Below are 19087 nucleotides of genomic sequence, written 5' to 3'. Positions count from 1 at the left end.
CGACAATTCCAAAATTGCTGTTACAAGCACAAATGAAAATTAGCGACTGTGCAGTGCCTTTTATGTTGGTACTTTCATCAAGAGCCAGGGAATACCACCCAATGGATTTCAGTTCTGCTCATAGTTGCTCTACCAAATTATCAGTGATATTTTCGGCACAAGCTGTAGTACGATGAGACAAACTTGTTTTGGATTTAGACTTCATAGTTGGCCATAACATTGTACTAGTTTCTAACATGCATTCCTTAATGAACTCGCCATTGGAAAATGGTTTACATGTTTTTGCTGGCAATGATATACAGGAAGGCACTGCATAACGCGAGTTCCAGTTAACGCTATTTGAAAAATTATACCACTTTCACTTTACACAATGCAAATTTCCAGTTAACGCGATCTTTTTTTTTTTTTTTTTTTTTTTTTAACGTGATAGTTGAAAAGGATTTGAAACGCGCTTTAAGCTTACCGCGAATAGTATGGTCAATAAACAAACGTTTGCTTGCTGCCCGCCTCGGTGTGCTCCATCGGAAGAAGACATGTTACTTGTTTGTCTCCTGCTAATAAAGTCAATGCACACTTGCATAAAAATTCTAATTTTTAAATGAGCCAGATGAAAATGTTACCGTGAAGGAGATAACGGTAAAAGAATTAGATGAAATCTTTCATATCACATAGAACCTCAAACAAAAGGTTTGAGGTTCTCTGCGATATTTATTTCGCCAGGGCCCAGAGAAGATTGTTGTCGGCTATCGGAAATTAATTGATGAAAAGAAAAAGTCAACACTGTTGAAATATTTCCGCAACAGTCATTTCGTCATTGTGTATTTTATGTCAGAGGTTCCCAAACTTTCTCGGTTCACGGGGCTCTTAGTGTCTCAGTAATTTTTTCAAGGCGCACTCAGACCAAAAGAAATACCTAAGAGTTCCACTTAGTAGTTAGGTCCAAACAACTAAATAAGAAATGTTGAAACTGTCAACTACCTCGAGCTAGCAGTTCGCGCGGTGTCCGACAGATGTCGAGTATTGCTGTGTTTCCCTCGAAAATTTAAAATATTCCACGGCGTGCAGTTTGGGAACAGCTGTTTTATGCAATAAACATTTAATTCCATAATTATTTTCATTATCTTTTACATTGTATACAGTTAAAAAGTTATTTAAAAGTTATTTTTAAAATTCTTTATGGACATTCCAGAAGGTCAAGGACCAATTATAATTTTCCTATTGGTTATTATATTTGATTAATGCATTTCCGTTTTGCGCGATGCGCTCGCGAGACGAATTAATCGAGGCCCTCCTGTACTTACTTTTGGCGCAACTTTCTGTTCATCATTTTGTCAAATAAAAACACTTTCTGTAGAGACAGTTTCCGAAGGTGTTGATCACACTGCATCATCAGTTAAGTTTTTGCCATGCACAGGGTGTTTAGTCCTGTAGTGTCTCTTAATATTATATTCTTTAAAAACCAAAACACTTTCATTGCAAATGAGACACATTTCTATTTTTAATGCTTGTGAAAAAATATTTAGTTTTCCATTCCTCATTAAATGTACAACACGGGGGCTCACATCTGGTGAGTATGCGCCTTGGTACACCCAGGGTCCTGAGCTGGATATCATCATTCTTCTCTTTCTTGATGATTCCTTTCTACTTTTGGCTCTCTCTCAGGGTAACTCGGGAATTTTTTTTGCTGGTGCAGCATAAGCTTCAGGCTTCCTTGCACCATATGGCTAATAATAATAATAATAATAAAAATTAAAACAAGTCCCAAAGTGCAGTCAAATTATAAGCTAATAAGTTTGTCACAAGTTCAAAAGATAAATCCAAATCAAAATATCACAAAATAACTTAAAACATCAATTCAACCCAGAAAACAATGCATGTGTTAACACAACAATGCAACCCAATCGCCTACTAATCCGAATAGGTGGTAATCCACTCACCTAATCACTGTCAACTTCACACACTCATTTTTATATAAACTTTGTAAATCTACACACAAGAACACTGTTATCATGAGCAACGAGTTCCATACTACATGACTGTCTGACTTGAGCTGGAGGTAAAAAGTATGGATTCACGTCCCTAATGTTCCCCATTCACATAATTACTCAGTAATTTTGTCAAAACAGTATTTCTCGGAAGTTCCATCATAGCATTGGAAGATAGTACTGTTGATAATCTACCACTGTTGATAGTATACAACTATCACTGCTGATTCCATTGTATTTATTATAGTATGATAATATTATATGATACATGATAGTATTCATTATCTTGATAAAGTTACTAGTGAAATGACAGCACGGACAAAATGGACCACACAAAAAAGCAGAAGTGGGCCACATGCAGCCCTCAGTTTTCCCAGGCCTGTTCTAGTGTAAAGGAGGGTTCATTTTGTGGAGTTGTGTATTGTTGTTATCGAGGCACGTTCGGACTTGCTGTGTTGATGTTGGTACTACTGGTTGTTTAAACATTGAATCTAGGATGTTGCGATTTGGGTGCTACCAAGATGTCATTTGTCCCTGCTGCGTTCTTGTTGTCACTGTGACTTCCCCTCTGGGGAGTTTGTTCGTGGTTATCTTATAGACCACTCCCCACTACCTTGGTCTGTATTGCCTGTGGTCAAGACTGTGTTCCCATGAGGTTCTTTTACTCTTTCTTATTTGGGCGGTATAGGTGTTCTTTACTTCTCTGTAACAATGCTGTAATGCTTCCACCTCCTGGACAGGCCATAATCTTCTAGCTCTCGAGAAAGCTTTGTGTCTGGAGTGAACTTCTTTTCTAAGCCTTTGCGGGTGGCGGTTCAACCAGGGCGCTGCACCAGGGCAGGGTTTTTTCTCTTTATTGCTGCATTGCAGGCAGCCATGATTATTGCTGTAGTTTTTTGTTGAAGAACATCAGGATCCCTGGTTTGCTGAAGTTCTGCGTACTGTTTTGCTTCTAGGGTAGTCAACTTGGCTCGGAAGAGCAGTCTGCTCTGTTGACTTGTCTGAGGATTTGTCTTGCTGTAGGATGTTTCATGAGGGATCTCGTTAACTGGAAGGTGATGTTTCGATGTGGTCCACCCATCGTGGACTTTCCAGCCAGTGATGTTGCCCGCAACACATCTGGTGGCCATGTAGACGTCAATCATCACCTCCCAGGGAATGCTGCAAAATGTAGGATTGTTTGGTTGGTTGATTCGGGATCACTATTGATGAGTTAGCGAGGAACCCTTCAAGCCACTGTCCATTTTTGGTTTCCTGTCTATCTGGGATGCGACTATTCCATGACGGTGGAATTTACAATTTACATCTGCTCCAACGATGATTTTTTCATTAGGTAGAGCATCCAAGACAGCGGTGAGGTATCTGGTGGCAAAGGTGATGTCTTCATCAGGGTGGCAATACAGAGCAATGACATAGAAGGTCCCCTATGGCACTGATGATGAGTGTGCACATGGCCCGGGCTGTGCAGAATTGGGCGATTTTTTCACTGTGATGTTTGGGTTTCTGACCACAACTGCAGCCCACGGCATGTCCTCATCGGTGTGTATAATTTTATAAGTTAGTCATTTGGAACAAATGGAGGGATGAAATGGGAGGTTTTTTTTTTTTTTTTTTTTTTTTTTGGCTGATGCTGCATAAGCTTGCTTTCTTGCATACTAATGCTAATACTTCTGAAAAATTTCATTTGAGAATAAGGTTCCTGTAAGAGTATTATATCCATGTTGTCTTTGTCTGCTTTAGCTCTGATTTGGTCTGGCACTACTCGTGCCCGCTGCGCATTGATCTGGAAAAATTGTACTTCACTTGTATTATACCTTTTAAGGTGTCTTCCCACAGTTGATGCATATTTGGTATTGACTCTTGACCTTAAGGTAGATGGGGCACTTGTTGTCCCTTATTGAGTGAGCGGCATTTATTTTAAAACTCTTGCAGTTGGCACGGGTTGTTACTGGCCTTTTTTGGGCAGTTGCTGTATTCGTGGCCATTTTCTGAGCAGTGTCTGCACAGCCTAGGCACAAGAGTGCAAGTTGTGGCCGAACCTGCAACACTTGTAACATTTTGGAATGGCAATATGTTAGTGAAAACCATGGCTGCTCCAATTTACATATATTCTTTTCTGAGTTGTTATGTCGTTCCGGACAGCTGGGTCCAGTTCTATAATCCAGTTAAGCTCATTGCTCCCTTTGGATTTTGTGGAGTTTTTGGGGAATACTAAAGTCTGCATGTCGTGGTCAGGGAAATATGCATGAAGGTTGCTGTGATAAATTTCCTCAACAAGTTGTTGCGATATTATGTCTATGATCATATACAACAATTGAAGGCCCTTTCTTCTTGGGCGGCTCAGCCTTTAATCCTAGGGTCAATATTTTCAGGTTTGACATGATCTGTTTTGCTTCCTCCTTAGTTTCAGTTTCTATTATAATACCAGGGTTTCTGGTCTTTCTAACCACCTTGATTCTTGTTGTCTTTGTGTCTCCTATGGGTTAAGAGGTCAGAGGACAACCAAGTTTGGCTATTTTATTATGGTGTTCCTCTTTGGTTGGGGTCCAATTTTTGAAGATGCGCCTGGCTTTGATATCCACAGCACATCAGCATACATGGGGGTGCACTGTGGCATTTGTTTGCCCCGCCATTCATAAATGCTTCTAACTTAGCAGCTATCTTTTCACACTCCAAGTCAGCAGGATCGTTTCCATCTTGCTACAAAGGGTAAGGATGTCTCTGCAGAGTGGAGTGGTGACCCTGCTGTGGGTTCTCTTATCAAGGTTTCCTGAGAATTAGGACCTGCTGCAGGACAGTCCCTTCTGGAAGGGTGGGCTCCAAGGTCTGGGTTGATTCCAATTGCTTGGTCATGTCTTCAGGATTTTCGGTTTGAAGGCCTGGGAAGCCTTTGGTTCACTTTGACCTCTCATTTCCTTTGTGACTTTGACACTGTTTGTTTTCTATTTTTCTTTTTTAAAGCGGGGCCTCGCCTAGAGTCCTCTGCTTAATCTTGTAGGTCAATGATAGGTAGTTCATTGTTCATTTTTGTCAGAGTGACAACAGTCAGATGCATATCTGGGTGTTCTATAATTTCACTGTGTAATTCTTTATCCATTTTATGGATAAAGAAGTTACTTGCAACCTGTCAGCATACTGGACAATCTCTGTACCACCATATTTTTGGAGGAAGTTTGAACTACAACATACCACTTCCATTTATTTTCAAACTCATTGAACATGATTGCCACAGTATCAGTCCGGGAACTTTATTGCCACATGCACATTTTATTTTTGCTAACTACGTTCACAGTGTTATTCTTATTAGGTTCACACATTTGTGTGTTCAAAAATGGGCATTACAACATTTGCTATGTGCACCCAACTGGCATAGTGAACATATCGGTATATTCAGTACATTTTTTTTTTTATCTTGTGCAAAAAACTGATGTGATAGATAAAAATCAATAATCAATTATAAATTCAGATCATTACCTAAATGTTGGGGGGAATGAGCCTATTAAACTTGTTACAACTGTGTTCCACTGTACTGTTAGGCATGCATATAATTATTTAGAAGAGTTTGCTACCTTGTATAAAACAACTTGTGCAACTGCTATTATTTTGACTTCTCTTAATTTTGTCTTGTAGTTTGGGTATTCTGTTTGTATCTTTTACAATTTGTAATTTTCTTTGTTTCTCCATATGTGTTTTCTTCATTAATCAAAGAATATTACTGGAAAATGGTTCTGCATTTTTGTCATGTTTTATGTGGTGTGCAATGCTACCTGTGTACATGCAACAGGTATGCATATTTGGGAAGACCTTGTGTGTGTATAAAACGAAATGCAATTAAGTTATACTTAAACTACCATGGAAAAGTAAATTCATTTAACGTCAGAAACTTTAGAAGAGGTATCTAGCATTCACATCACACAAACCCAACTGATTCTGTATACAGTATAGTAAACCTAAATAAAACAGTCAGTAAGTTTAAATAATATATTATACCAACAATAATTATTTACAGTGAAGTGAAATACAAGATATTGAAATAATGAACAGATACAAATTATCTTTTATTAGTAAACCATTCCTGTATTCTTTTTCTCAGCTCTTCATCCCGTTGAACAGTATCCATTGACAGAGGACTCCGATTAAAAGGATCAGACTGATCACTAAGAGAAAAAACATTTTAAAAAATTTAAAAGAATAATCTGACTGATACTTTAGAAAAAGAAAGAAATCTAAGGACTACTCCATCTTATGAACAGTCAATAGAACGACAGCAACAGCAGTAATAATAATAATAATAGGGAAAAAAATCAAAATTAGAACCCTCTTCCTCAACAATCATGCCATGTTCCTTGAAGGGTATATTTTATGCTAAAAAAAAAAAAAGAGGCTTTATACTACACCATAATCAGGCATATTTTTCACAAGAGAATTTAAGACTACAGGATATAACGTATGTCTGGGTAATTACTGTGTTATTCTCCATTTTAAAGTTGTCATAAAGAGTTTTATTGAATTTTTTTGTATCTCATATATTTTCTAAACATCCAAATTGTATTCAGTATGCCAAACAACAATTTTGTATACAACAGAATGAATAAATACAATGGATGGCAACTATACAGATATTGTGCAGATTTCAACTTTGTATGAAATGGCTAGATAAATAGCTATTCTATTTATCTAGATATCCACAGCATTTGATTTTGTAAATGTCACACTTCATTAAAACTAACACTTGTTACTTGCAACCTTCAACATGTGAAAATGCATTAGAAAAAGTCACAAGGTATACATGCCAACTTTTATAATACGAAAACTGCAGATTTTTCTACCAAATTAATAACTAATTAATGTATCCATACACTGCAGTGGATAAATTATGCATGTTGCTATGAAATACAATAAACAGTATTTTAAATTTTTGCTTCATTTATTATTATTATTTTGTTATTTTTTAAAAAATTCTATTTAATTATATATTGGCTATTTAAAATTTTCATCCACTACCTGATTTGACTAGTTGACTACAGTGCATTACAGCAACTTAAGTGAATCAACTACCACAACAGTCAATTTTTATATCATAAATACATTCTCTTAAAAAAACAAAAACAAAAAAACACACATTTAAACTAACCACCTAACACTTTAAACTAATTAAAAAAAACACAACCTATCACATGTTGTTAAGTTGTCGTTATTTGGTTTTTTAGGAGCATTAGCAACTAAGGCCATATTGCTCTGGGGATATGGAAGTTGATAGCCTAAATAAATTTAAGGCTCAGCTGGACAGGTATTTTGAACGAACGGAGGGGTGAAGTGAAAGTTTTTTTTTTTTTTTTGGCTGATGCTGCATAAGCTTGCTTTCTTGCATCATATGCCTCTACTAATGCTAATGCTATGCGGTCATTCCCTGACCTTTCCACATCCACTGTGATGGTCACGGGCTCGAACCCCGGTCTAATCAAGAAGCGTGTGCTACACACTGTTCCTGCCCACCTGCTATGGAGGCACCACCCTATCACATGTAACATGGAACAAAGAACCTAAGAACTAGTAACAACGATGGTGCACTAAACTCCACCTGATTTGTTAATGCTACGTGCAAAATAATACGAGTATTACAAGTATTATTACAAGTATTTACAATAATACGAGTATTAATAAGGTATAAAAAAGCTAAATCTTTATTAAAGAATTAAGATATGTAAACATATCTGTAAAAACACATGATATATGAAGTCGAGATATAAAAGTAACAGCAGTAGCCCTTTTCAGGATTTTTGCATAAAATATCTGTTCAAAGAAAGGATTCAGTTTTCACATTTTAATGCTGAAGTAGACTATAAAGTGGTTGCTACTCTGTGGGAAGCAACATACATAGATTCAAAAGTTGTGTGCTATGAGGGCAATGAATTTGATATATATTTCAAATTAAGCCTAAAAACAGAAGTAACTAATAGTACTGAATATATATACAGTAGACTCTCAATTTTCCGGGATAGATGGTAAAAAATAATTCCCAGATAATCGATTTCCTGATCAATCCACAAAAAGACTAAGTCCCCAACATACGTGACAAATACGTTCCAGGACTTATTATGTAAGTCGAGTTTTACGTAACTTGCAAATGATAAATAAAATATTGCTACTATATCCCTGATATGCCAAAATTACAAAAAACCACATAATATCCTCAGAAGAATGAAGAAAAATAGTTATATATTTTTAATTAGTTCAATTAAAAACTTAATCTGGGGACAGCAGAGAAGTTGCCAGAGTGGCACATAAGAAAATAAAAAATAAAAAAAAGATAAGAAAAGATAAAAAAAAAAAAGATAAAAAAAGATAAAGAAAAGGGCACGCTGAATTCTGATGGGATCCTTCCACTTGTTCAGATTACGAACCTAAGGGGGCATAAATTCAAATTAAGAAAAGACAGATGTAGAACAGATGTGCGGAAATTTGCATTTAGCCAGCGGGTGGTTAATTGCTGGAACAAACTTCCATCTGTCGTGGAAGTTGATAGGTTAAATAAATTTAAGGAGGAACTGGACAGGCATTTGGAGGGAATGGCGTGATTTTTTTGGCTGATGCTGCATAAGCTCATACACTTGCTTTCTTGCATCACATGCCACTACTATTACAACATAGAAAGTGCTAATAGATTATACAGAGCTTATATTGCATTATATAGTTATTATAATATATTATACAGTGCTTATATTGCATTATATAGATTTTATAGTTATTATATACATGCTGCAACAGATTGAGACAGTCTGGAAACTTTCACTGGGAGTTATGATTAGTTCCGCTGATAATTTGCAGGAATGCTGACTGCACTTGACTATGAACCACACATCGAAATCAATGTTTGCAGAGTTCAGCGTGCAGATGATGCTGTTCGGAAAGTGTCACTTGAAGGTCATGAGCTTCTGCAGGTTAGAACAGAGCACTGGATGGTTTCTGAGGGCTCTACCAGGGATTTTCCCAGATGTTCATGAATTCGAGAACAGCAGAGTACAGATTAAGTGCTGTTGTGAGCTTCCTCGCATATGCCAGGTGCTGTGCTGGGGGTGTATCTGAGATTTATGCAGAGCTGTGATTTTCATGTTGTATAGTGTAAGTGAGCCCAATTGTTGGCCCACTTTAGGACCCAGAATTCTAGGCCCCAGAGCATCTTCAGACTGGACATAGGAGCAACCGACCAAACTTCAATACCATAACTGATGATAGAGCTAAAGTAGTAGAGGAGAAATTTTCTGACTGTTTTGTTGTTGTGTGCTCTATAGAAATCAAGTTTCATACCCTAGAAAGCCCGTAATGCTCTTGAACAAAGTTGCTGGATTTGTTCCTTATATGTTAGGTTTTTCCATTACAACTCCTAAGAATTTTATGAAATGAGTGGCGATGAGAACATGTCCCGCAATGGAGGGCTGCAGAGAGGCTGCTGGATTGAGGTCTGCTTGTGTTCTAGGTGAAAAGATGATATATTTGGATTTTTCAGGGTTTATTTTAAGCCCAAAATAATCAGCATATTCACAGAAAAAGGACAGATATTTGTTCAGGATGACAGACTTCGTTAATTCCTCTGCCTGGTCTGGTGAGCTGTTAGCTGGGCTTGAGAGGTAACATACAATATCATTGGCGTAGGTCATAAACGCAGGTATCTCATTCATTAGTGGAATAAATATTGCTGAAAAAAGCAGTGCTGACAACGATTCACCGTGGGGATATACTGACTTCCACCTGTTTTGTGATGCAATTATTCCCTTGCTGGAAGGTAAGGAACCTCTTGGTTAGTAGATTCTCAAGGAGCTTTGAGACATTGCCTGTGAAGCTGTAGTAGTTCTCCAGAGGCACATAAGTGGCTTAACTTGCACTGAGTCAAAGGCTGCTTTCAGGTCCAGAAAAACACCATGAAAAATATAGCCTTGCTCCCAGGCTTGAAGGGTTTTCAAATTCAGAGCCTGTATGCATGTTATCAGTGATCTTTGTGAGAGTGCGTAATGTGTATGCTGAGGTCTCTAGGAAAGGATCTAATTGGTAACCACTTTAAGCATGCACGTTTCCAGGCATTTAAGAAAAGGGGAGGAAATTGAAATAGACCTATAGTCAGTTAGTTGAGATCGGATTTTGCACCTTTGAAACTGGAATGACTATAATTTAGCCAAGAGTTTGGGATGACTCTCTCTGTTGTAAAATTCTGTTAAACAACTTTGTCAGCTCATTGCTGATGAAGTAGGAGGCGACTTTAGGGCAAAGGTGGGGATAGAGTCACTTCCCATTGTTTCCTTATTGGACAGGGCATTGATGGCCTTGATTAGCTCCTCTTCATAAAGCGTCACATTAGTGAGATTAGTTATGTCATAGTGGGCACTGTTCCAGGAGAAGCCTGCAGATGCTCTTTTTGTTTTGACGAACCAGGTTACATGACTGCACCATTCAGCTAGGTCTAATGATTCTGCTGACCAGATGTGATTGGCCGATCAGGATCACTGGCCACATGCTATCCTCTTCTCCATGAACGAGCTGATAGCCTGCTTCTTAGATTTATGGAAACTGCTTCTGGCTATTGAGTATGCTGAGTATGATCTTTCTGTGGGCAATCTCTTGAACTGGGCATGTAGTCATTGTTTTTCTTTAAAAAGGTGCATAAGGATGCTGGACTACCACGGCTTTAAGTGTGGGCAGATGACGCATACTCTTGACATGGCCACTCTAGCAATGAAAGACAACCATTTTTGAAGCCAAAATGCAGCTTCCTCTATATATTGATTTCACTGAGAGTTCACTAGAGGTAGAGCCTAAAGAGATCAATTGCTATTTGAATTTTTAGGTATTTTGGATCATAGACAGCCTTCCTGATCTTTTCAATCGAGTTTGATTGGTTTGGTTGATTTACAGCATTCTTTCAACACAAGGATGAGAGAAGCTTCAATTGGCCTGTGGTCAGAGGGAAATGCCAAATTAGAACTGACTACATTACAGCTTCAACACTCCCATGGATGGAAAAGAATCTCTGTAACATGGCCTCTCCATGAGAGGGGGGGACACAGATGCAATGGATGTTGAGATTCGGCAGATTTGAAATTAACTGATCAAGGAGCTTCGATGCAGCTGGCAGGGGCAGGTTGAAGTCTCCGAGAATTATTAATTTCTGGTTGTACTTGATAGAGGTCAGGAGCCAAGCAGAAAAATTAGTAATGCATTGATTTGCAATGGGTTGGGGTAAGTAAACTGCACATATTAGCAACTGTAGTCCATTGACTAGATAGCAGCCCAGAACAGCCTCAAAATCGCTACCAGGGTATGCAAAAGATTTGATAAGAGGGAGCCATTACCTTTGGCAGATTAAGACTTCACCTCCTTTCCTATCTTTACTGTTCACCACAATAGATGGATAACCAATGTTGGTGGTTAAAGGCGATATGTACATGTCATCACGAAGCCAGGTTTCAATAAGGATAACAAAGCTGTACTCTGCACTTATTAGTATGTCAATCAGGGCACCGAGCTTGTTCTTCAGGCTCCCGATATTCTGCATTTCACACGTTTATCGTTGGCAGGCTTGATCTGGATTAAGTTTCTAGGGTTCCCTGCCCTGAGGATGGTGGCTGATTGGAGGTGGATTGCTCTTGAGCAGGGTGTGGCACTAGGATCCACCCCACTTGTATCTGGTTATCAGACTTGACGAGATGATTGCAGGATTTAGTCGGCGTGGTGGCTGCTCTTCTTTCATCAGGTTGAAAGGGACAGTCTGGTGCTGCCTAGCTATGCAGAGAGATGCACCCTGCCCACCTCTGGTCTCGAGATCGCATGTACCGCTGGTTGCGCATAATGGTCGCCGAAAGATGGGATCTTTGATCTTGATCTGGAAAGAGGCATAGGTTGGATGCCTGGTGGGAACCCTGATGGTTTTTTTTTTTTTTTTATGTAAACCTCTCGTGTATTAGAACTATAGGTTCTAATACACGAGAGGTATTAGAACCTATAGTACTTAGTACCGTGCTTGGGTTGGAGGTTGAGAAGACAAAAGAAGATATTTGATGACACTGGACTTGAACTTCTGTAGACTGTAATTTTCAGGAAATACATATGAAGGAAGGTTATTCCAGAAAACGACAGTTGAATGAATAAACGAGGAAGATGAAAAGTTGGTTCTGTGAGTTTGAAGTGGGACAGTAAATGGATGTTGGTTAGTGGCGGCATGTGTTCGGACTGTTTTGAGAGATCGGGAATTATAGAAGCCAATTCAGAAGAACAGTGCCCATGGAAATATCTGTAGAAGAAGCATTCAGCAGAAACAGTACGTCTATGGGACAGCGAGTGGAGAGACTCTGTTAGAGATGAATCATTTATTAACCTAACTGCCCTTTTCTGAATGGAATCAAGAAGCCTGAGAGAGGTTTTGGGGGCACCACCCCAGCTATGGGAACAATATTCCATGGTAGGGCGGATTTGCGATTTGTACAGAGTGAACAGCTGTTTGGAAGAAACGTAACGCAGAGAGCAAAAGAGAAAACCAAGTTTTTTAGATGCAGAGGAAGCAATATTTGTAATGTGCTTGTGCCAAGAGAGATTAGAAGTCAGGGTAATTCCCAAAAGAGATATATCATTTTGCCTAGAAATCGGAGTGTCACCAAAGATAAGCATAGGAGCAGAAGAATCCTTTTTGCGAGATATAAGACAAGACTGAGTTTTAGAAGGATTGAAATCATCTTAGTTGTGTTTGCCCCACTGGAGAATTACCTGGAGATCGGCATTTAAGGAATTGGTAGCAGATTTTCGAAAAGTTGAAGCTGATTGAGCAGGGCAAGGTTTCTCAAAATGGAAAGGGGAATGCAATGTGCTATCAACAGCAAAACTATGGATAGGATTTCCAGTCAATGGAAGAAGGTCATTAATATACAAGAGGAAAAGAGTGGGGGAAAGAACTGAACTTTGGGGGACACCAGCATTAGTAGAGAAGTTAGAAGACAGAGAGCCATCTACCATCACCCTCAGTGAGCGGTCAGAGAGAAAACTGGATAACCAATTACTAAAAACAGTTGGCAAACCATAAGATTGAAGCTTGTTTAGAAGACCTTTATACCAAACACGATCAAAAGCCTTTGAGATGTCAAGAGCAACTACTTGTGTTTCACTAAACCTTTCCAGTGAATTAGTCCATAAATGGGTAACATAAGCCAGAATATCACCAGTGGATCAACACTGGCGGAATCCATACTGGCGATCGTAGAAGACACGGAAAGTTTCTAGGTAGTTTAAGAGTTGGTGGTTAATTGATTTCTCCATTACTTTAGAAAGAGTAGAAGTAATTGCAATGGGACGATAATTGGATGGGAAGGATTTGTCACCCTTTTTAGGAACTGGCTGGATATGAGCAAATTTCCAAGCAAAAGGAAAAACACCTTTGGAATAAGAAAGTGAAAAAAGGCGGCAAAAATATGAGTAAGTTCAGGAGCACAGGTTTTGAGAACAAGTGGGGAAATACTATCAGGACCTGGAGCTTTCTTTGCATCAAGATTCGTCAAAATCGTTCTGACATCCTTTTGACAGAAGACCACAGGATGCATTGAATGGAGCGTGTTGGGAATGGTGGGGGGTGTTTTACCAAGATCATTAATACATGAGTTGGAAGAAAAATGGGATGCTAGCAACTCAGCTTTATCCTTGACTGAAGTGACGACAGAAACATCTGGTTTTGACAGAGGTGGGAGCAGAGATGGGCAAAAATTGGGGGCAACAGCTTTGGCAAGAGACCAGAATACTCGGCTACCATTAGGGTAAGAAGCAAATTTTCTACTCTAAGCCTGTTCAAAGTCTAGTTTGGACTGATTAATAACTGCCTAACAATTGTTGTGAGCTTTGGTGTAGGGAGAAAATGAAACTGAAGAATTAGAAACAAGCCATTTACGATATGCAACGTTCTTCTCTTGAACAGCCTGAGAACATTTATTGGAAAACCAAGGTTTAGATAAAGGACGAGATTTTAAAGTGGAGTGTGAGATAAAGGATTCCATTGCTGCAAGAATAATCTCACTGACATGATCTGAGCAAATGTTGACATCAGAAGTTTTGAAACAGTAATCCGACCATGGAAAAGAAGAAAAGAAATCTTGCAGGTCATTCCATTTTGCATTCTTGTAATGCCAAACAATACGAGGTTGGGAATAGCCATGAGATAAAGGCTCCATTGGAGAAGAAACAATCACCAAGTTGTGATCTGAGGTGCCTAAAGGACCTCTCACTTCGACCGTGTACATAGAAGGATTGTTTGTGAGAAAAAGATCAAGCATGTTGGCTGTATGGTTAGAATTGTCTGGTATTCTTGTAGGTAAATGAACAATCTGTGTAAGGTCATTAGTAATTGCAAAAGCCTCAGCATCTCGACCAGCTGGGTCGGTGTGACTAGAAAACGGAAGCCAGCTGGAGTTGTGAACATTAAAATCACCAAGGAAAATTACTTCACTGTTAGGAAAGTTGGACTGGAGAAAGTCAAGTTGCAAAGAGAGGAAGTGAAAGAGCTCCAAGTGATTAGTGGAGTTGGGAGAACAGTAGAGACAACAGATGAATTTGACACAATAAGGTAAAGAGATTTTAAGCCAGAGAAGATCATAAAGAGGAGATTCCAAATTACCAAGTCTCTGACAGGGAATATCGGAACAGACATATGCACAAATACCACCTTTGAGGCGAAAGGAATCATACAGTGAATAATTTGGGCAACTGAGATGAACAGTAGTTGAATCAACCGATAATTGAGTTTCTGTCAGAAAAAGTACAGGGGGTTTGGCAGACTGCAAGTGGAAATGGACATCGTTGAGATTAGAATTGAGACCACGTATATTTGTGAAATGAATTAGGAAGTGTTTGGGAGGTTTAGATCTTTTCGCAGATAAGCTTAATAATTACTCTATTAGTTTGACAATTCATGGTGTATTCAATAGTGAGAAAAAGTGGGTGGGACATGCTGTATGAAGTAATGAAATTTTTGAATATGGCGTACACATGGTAAGAATATACCCAAATCCTTGACATAATGTGGCCTCAAAAATGCCCCCCCCCCCACATACACACACTACTCGGATTCCCTCCAGTCACTATCTGGCAGAGTAGAGGTAGCAAGATTATACACTGATCCGGAAGCCTCCTAAAGAGTTACCAATAGGTTCAGTCCGGTGTACTAACTAGTGGCCTGCGAACAACGTTTTAGAGCTGTACCCTCAAAATGTAAGGAAGATTGGATCTCACCACGATGTTCATCGTAACCTCAAAAGTCATCACTCATGCTGCATGATGGAAGAGATGGGGAAGGGTTGACTGAAACTTAGCTCTGGTGACTAAACATGGGTTCCACCACTTCAAGCCTCCAATAAGCAAAGTGGTGGTATTGCACCGGTTGATGAGAGACATCTACCACCTAGTACTGCCTGGTAACATAGAGGGGCGGCATTCCTCCATGTGGTGTGGGCACCACACCTCGACCCTTGCTTATGTTGGTTCACACCTGGGTGGTCACCCACCATGTGCTTGTGCATGGAGGTTATACCCAGGATTACTAACAGTCCCACCATTGTGAAGGTGCAAGCAGAGGATTCGGCTGTCACAGACCGTCCGGACTTCGCCGAAATTGGGTCCACTTGACTTGAGTGTCACCTGAATATCAGTTCTATCAGCGTTTTAGACTCCCTGGTAGCAAGTACAGCTTGTCTGGCATATCTGAGAGAATGTCTGTGACATCCTCACAGACGAGTTAAACATACCCACGGGTACTGGGTGTGTTTAGCTGCTTCAGAAAGGTTTGAATTTGTACCACCGTTGTTTGTGGGCATAGTCAACTTATAAAAATGCTGGATAGTCTAGACCTCCTTCCTCTCCGTGGCATGATTTTAATACCTATTGGCTTAGGGTTAGAGCCAATAACTGCATCACGATTCTGATCTGCTTGGCTGGCATAGGTCTCTTTACTGAGAGTGGTCTTGCCTTGCTTGGGAGGCCCATTACTTCTGATTAGTGCTGATTTCTTCCTCCATGCTTTCGTGATTTCCGGGGTAGGGGATGAAGGCAAAAGGATTGCAGGTAACGGCTCTGTTGGTGGCCGCTTGATGCGGGCGTCAGAATTCATTTGTTTTGAGTGTTGAACAATTTGCATAGGGAAGAAGTCTGTATCCTTGATGGGCATACTGCTGGATTCCAGCAGAAAGCACACAGAACGGTGAATAGAATATTGTAGGCCTTCCAGCCCCTGTAGTGACTCTCTTAGGGTTGTATTCTTCTTGGAGAGCTTTCTCAGAATATTCTCAAATAAGGTAAGCTTCTCACCCATTTTGCTACAATTCTGACACAGTATTTCCTCATGCTGCTCTAGGACCTGATCAGTTGCACCTGAGCATCTTGGCGTAGGAGATCTATGGCAGAGTCAGACATGCTTGCATTAGGTGACATGCGGTCAACTTCGGAGAAGACCGCAGGTAACCTAACTGGAGTAGCCCACTGGCGACAGAGGTGGGGCGGGGGAGTGCTATCCCTTGGCCTTGATTCCATTGCATTCACTTTGTGCCTACGGTATGCAGCACACTGCCATCGTGATCGCATCTGGGCTGAGACGTAAGCTAAGTTTTTTAAAAGACAACAGGTCTCACAAAAAACAAGCCTACTGGGGGCATTGCACTTGATCCAGCAATTTGTGGATTGTGAGCATTTTCTGCACATTTCAGATTGCCTCTGCGCCATGGTTATAGCAAGGCTTAACTTCGTGGAAAGAATAAAAATTTAGAATACTTACTTTAGACGTATGCTGAGAGACGTTTCACCCTACGGGAAGATTATCACCCCTCCCTGACCTTGACAGTGGCTGCAGATGGTAAAGATGGCAGAGGTAAGCAAATTCTTCCAAGCTGTAGGAATGGCGAGCTTCCGCAACAGAAAGTTGCCTGATTCGATTTAGCTTACAGGATAGTTGGAAGCATTAGAAGGTACAGAACTTGAAGATTTTGACCTCGGGAGACATAAAAACAATTGGCCATTGCCCTAGTATATGTGTTAAACTTTGTCAAAATTTAACTGATATTAAAAAACACAACCGATTATTAGGAGCACTTGAAACAACAACTATGCCGAGTTTGCGCACGCGTGAACTCGGTATAGCATTTGATAACGATGAGAGTGTAGTGCATTTTAATGATTCGAATTGGTTTTTTGAAATTAAAGTGGCTGATTTCACTAACCAGTGATCATGTTAACTTAGCTGGCACCTACTAATTTTACTTTACGATGGGATGGGCTTACGATTGTCTCCAACTGGACCATGTGGTCCTTCCTCTCAGCCAATAGCGGCATTTGTAAACGTGTTGGCCATGTGTTTTGTTTTTGAATCCTTTAGTTAAAGTTATTTTTTGTGTTGTGTTTTAATCAATATTGTACAATTTCCAATATAAAAATCACCTTTTAGAGAGATAAATAGCTTAGTTATATAGCGAAAAATTTCAACTTCCGAGATCTTTGAACAAATTACCAAAAAACGTGTTTTTGGTTCACATTACGATATTTTCACGATACGATGGTGTCTCTGGAACGGATCAATATCATAAACTGGGGGTCCACTGTATATATATTTTTAAAATTGTTTGATAATATTTATATGCACAATGGCAGAAATATATGCCATTTGCTGTTTGAAATTTCTTACACGTAATGGTCTTTTAAACTGGAAAACAGAAGAGACTAAAAGATGGATGTTTCTATTTTTTGTTTAAAAAGTTATTTTGTAATTTGCAAAATTAATATTTTTTTTAAAATAAAAAGTGTAAAACATGTTTTAAACATTTTAATATTTTTTTATAACTTTGAAAATGAGATACGATAAACTGCAATCCATTAAGAAAAGATCAAATATTGGTATTGTTCAAACAGAATTTGAAAAAAAAAAAAAAAAAAATTTTCTAAAAATTAAAAATAAAATGGGCATCTGTCAGGTGACATGCCACCACCTTTGCTACAAATGGGGTTGACACTGCTGCTCGATTAAGTTTTATTGACTATTTTTGATTGGATATTTGTTGCCCCATGATTTAAAAATAAAAATTGCTTACAGCACAACCAGAAGTCTTTAAAGCCTCTCCCATCAATATATCAGAGATTGTAAATGAATAATGGGAATGTTGCAGTCAATAAGAAACTGCTCATTATATGCAGTGAAACTTTGATTTTACACATTTTAAAGGGAACAAAAAGTAATGCAAAATACAGGAAATGAAAATTCTATCTGGAAAGAGACAAAAACTCAAAAGCATTCATAGTGTTTCATTATACAAAATATAAATCTTATTGTAAAATTTCACCAAAATTTTACAATAAGACTTTTAATATTTGCATAATTGAAAACAAATATGATATGAAAAAATAATTTTTTGCTTTGTAATGATGAAACGACAGGGAGGAGTGGGGATGCAACTCAAAATATATTGAAATAGAGATATAAAGGAGTGATAAGGAAAAAAAAAAAACCAAGGATATAGGAATATCACAAAATGACCTAGTTTATGTGTATATGAAGGTTGGGGGGGGGGGGGAGACATTCTCTTCCAGGATTTTCACCAAAATCTATAAAACATGTAAAACCATGAATTAAAATCAAATTTTCACTTTGAGATACAGCCTACTGCCTAAGCAAAGTTTTCTGATGTGAAAGTGGTTCCAATATTTTCCTAGTGAACAACACTGCACTACAAGATATAATAAACAAAAATAAATATTGGTACTAACAGTCTCTATGCCTGTACTCATAACCATAAACATATGGTGTAGAAGTGTGTTGATGGGCTGATTTTTGTGTTGTGCAGGCTGAAAAGCCAGGATTAATTTGTGGGGGGGAGAGTTGCCTACACCTTGCATCATATGTCCCTGCTAATGCTAACTGTCCCCATGGCAACTTGTGCTGAAAGCATAAGCATATGACTAGCTGTTAGAAGTATGATGCTCTAATTTTATATTATAAACCTGTGAATGTATAAATTACTACACATGGATGTGAAAACACACTATTTTTTTTTTTTTTGGTCTTAGAGGTTTTTCCCATTTAGTGTAATTCATTTAGC

At 38.8% G+C, this 19087-nt stretch overlaps 1 protein-coding gene across 2 annotated transcripts in view; it reads right to left on the bottom strand.

Moving 5' to 3' along the window:
- Positions 1-1221: 1221 nt before the first annotated feature.
- Positions 1222-19087, bottom strand: part of Ube4A (Ubiquitination factor E4A) — a 523714-nt gene continuing 505848 nt past the window's right edge. Inside the window, exon 19 of one of the 2 annotated variants that reach the window (XM_090376475.1) lies at positions 1222-1724. In XM_090376475.1, coding sequence (XP_090232601.1) covers positions 1613-1724 — 112 coding nt within the window. In that variant the 3' untranslated portion in view covers positions 1222-1612. Of the gene's footprint in view, positions 1725-5952; positions 6143-19087 lie in introns of those variants that run through there. The other variant, XM_090376476.1, reaches the window with a different exon arrangement.

The sequence above is a fragment of the Mastigoproctus giganteus genome, chromosome 6, assembly GCF_048544385.1.
Source record: "Mastigoproctus giganteus isolate SK-2022 chromosome 6, ASM4854438v1, whole genome shotgun sequence".
Lineage (NCBI taxonomy): Eukaryota > Metazoa > Arthropoda > Arachnida > Uropygi > Thelyphonidae > Mastigoproctus > Mastigoproctus giganteus.
This window is presented reverse-complemented; position numbering and strand designations above follow the sequence as displayed.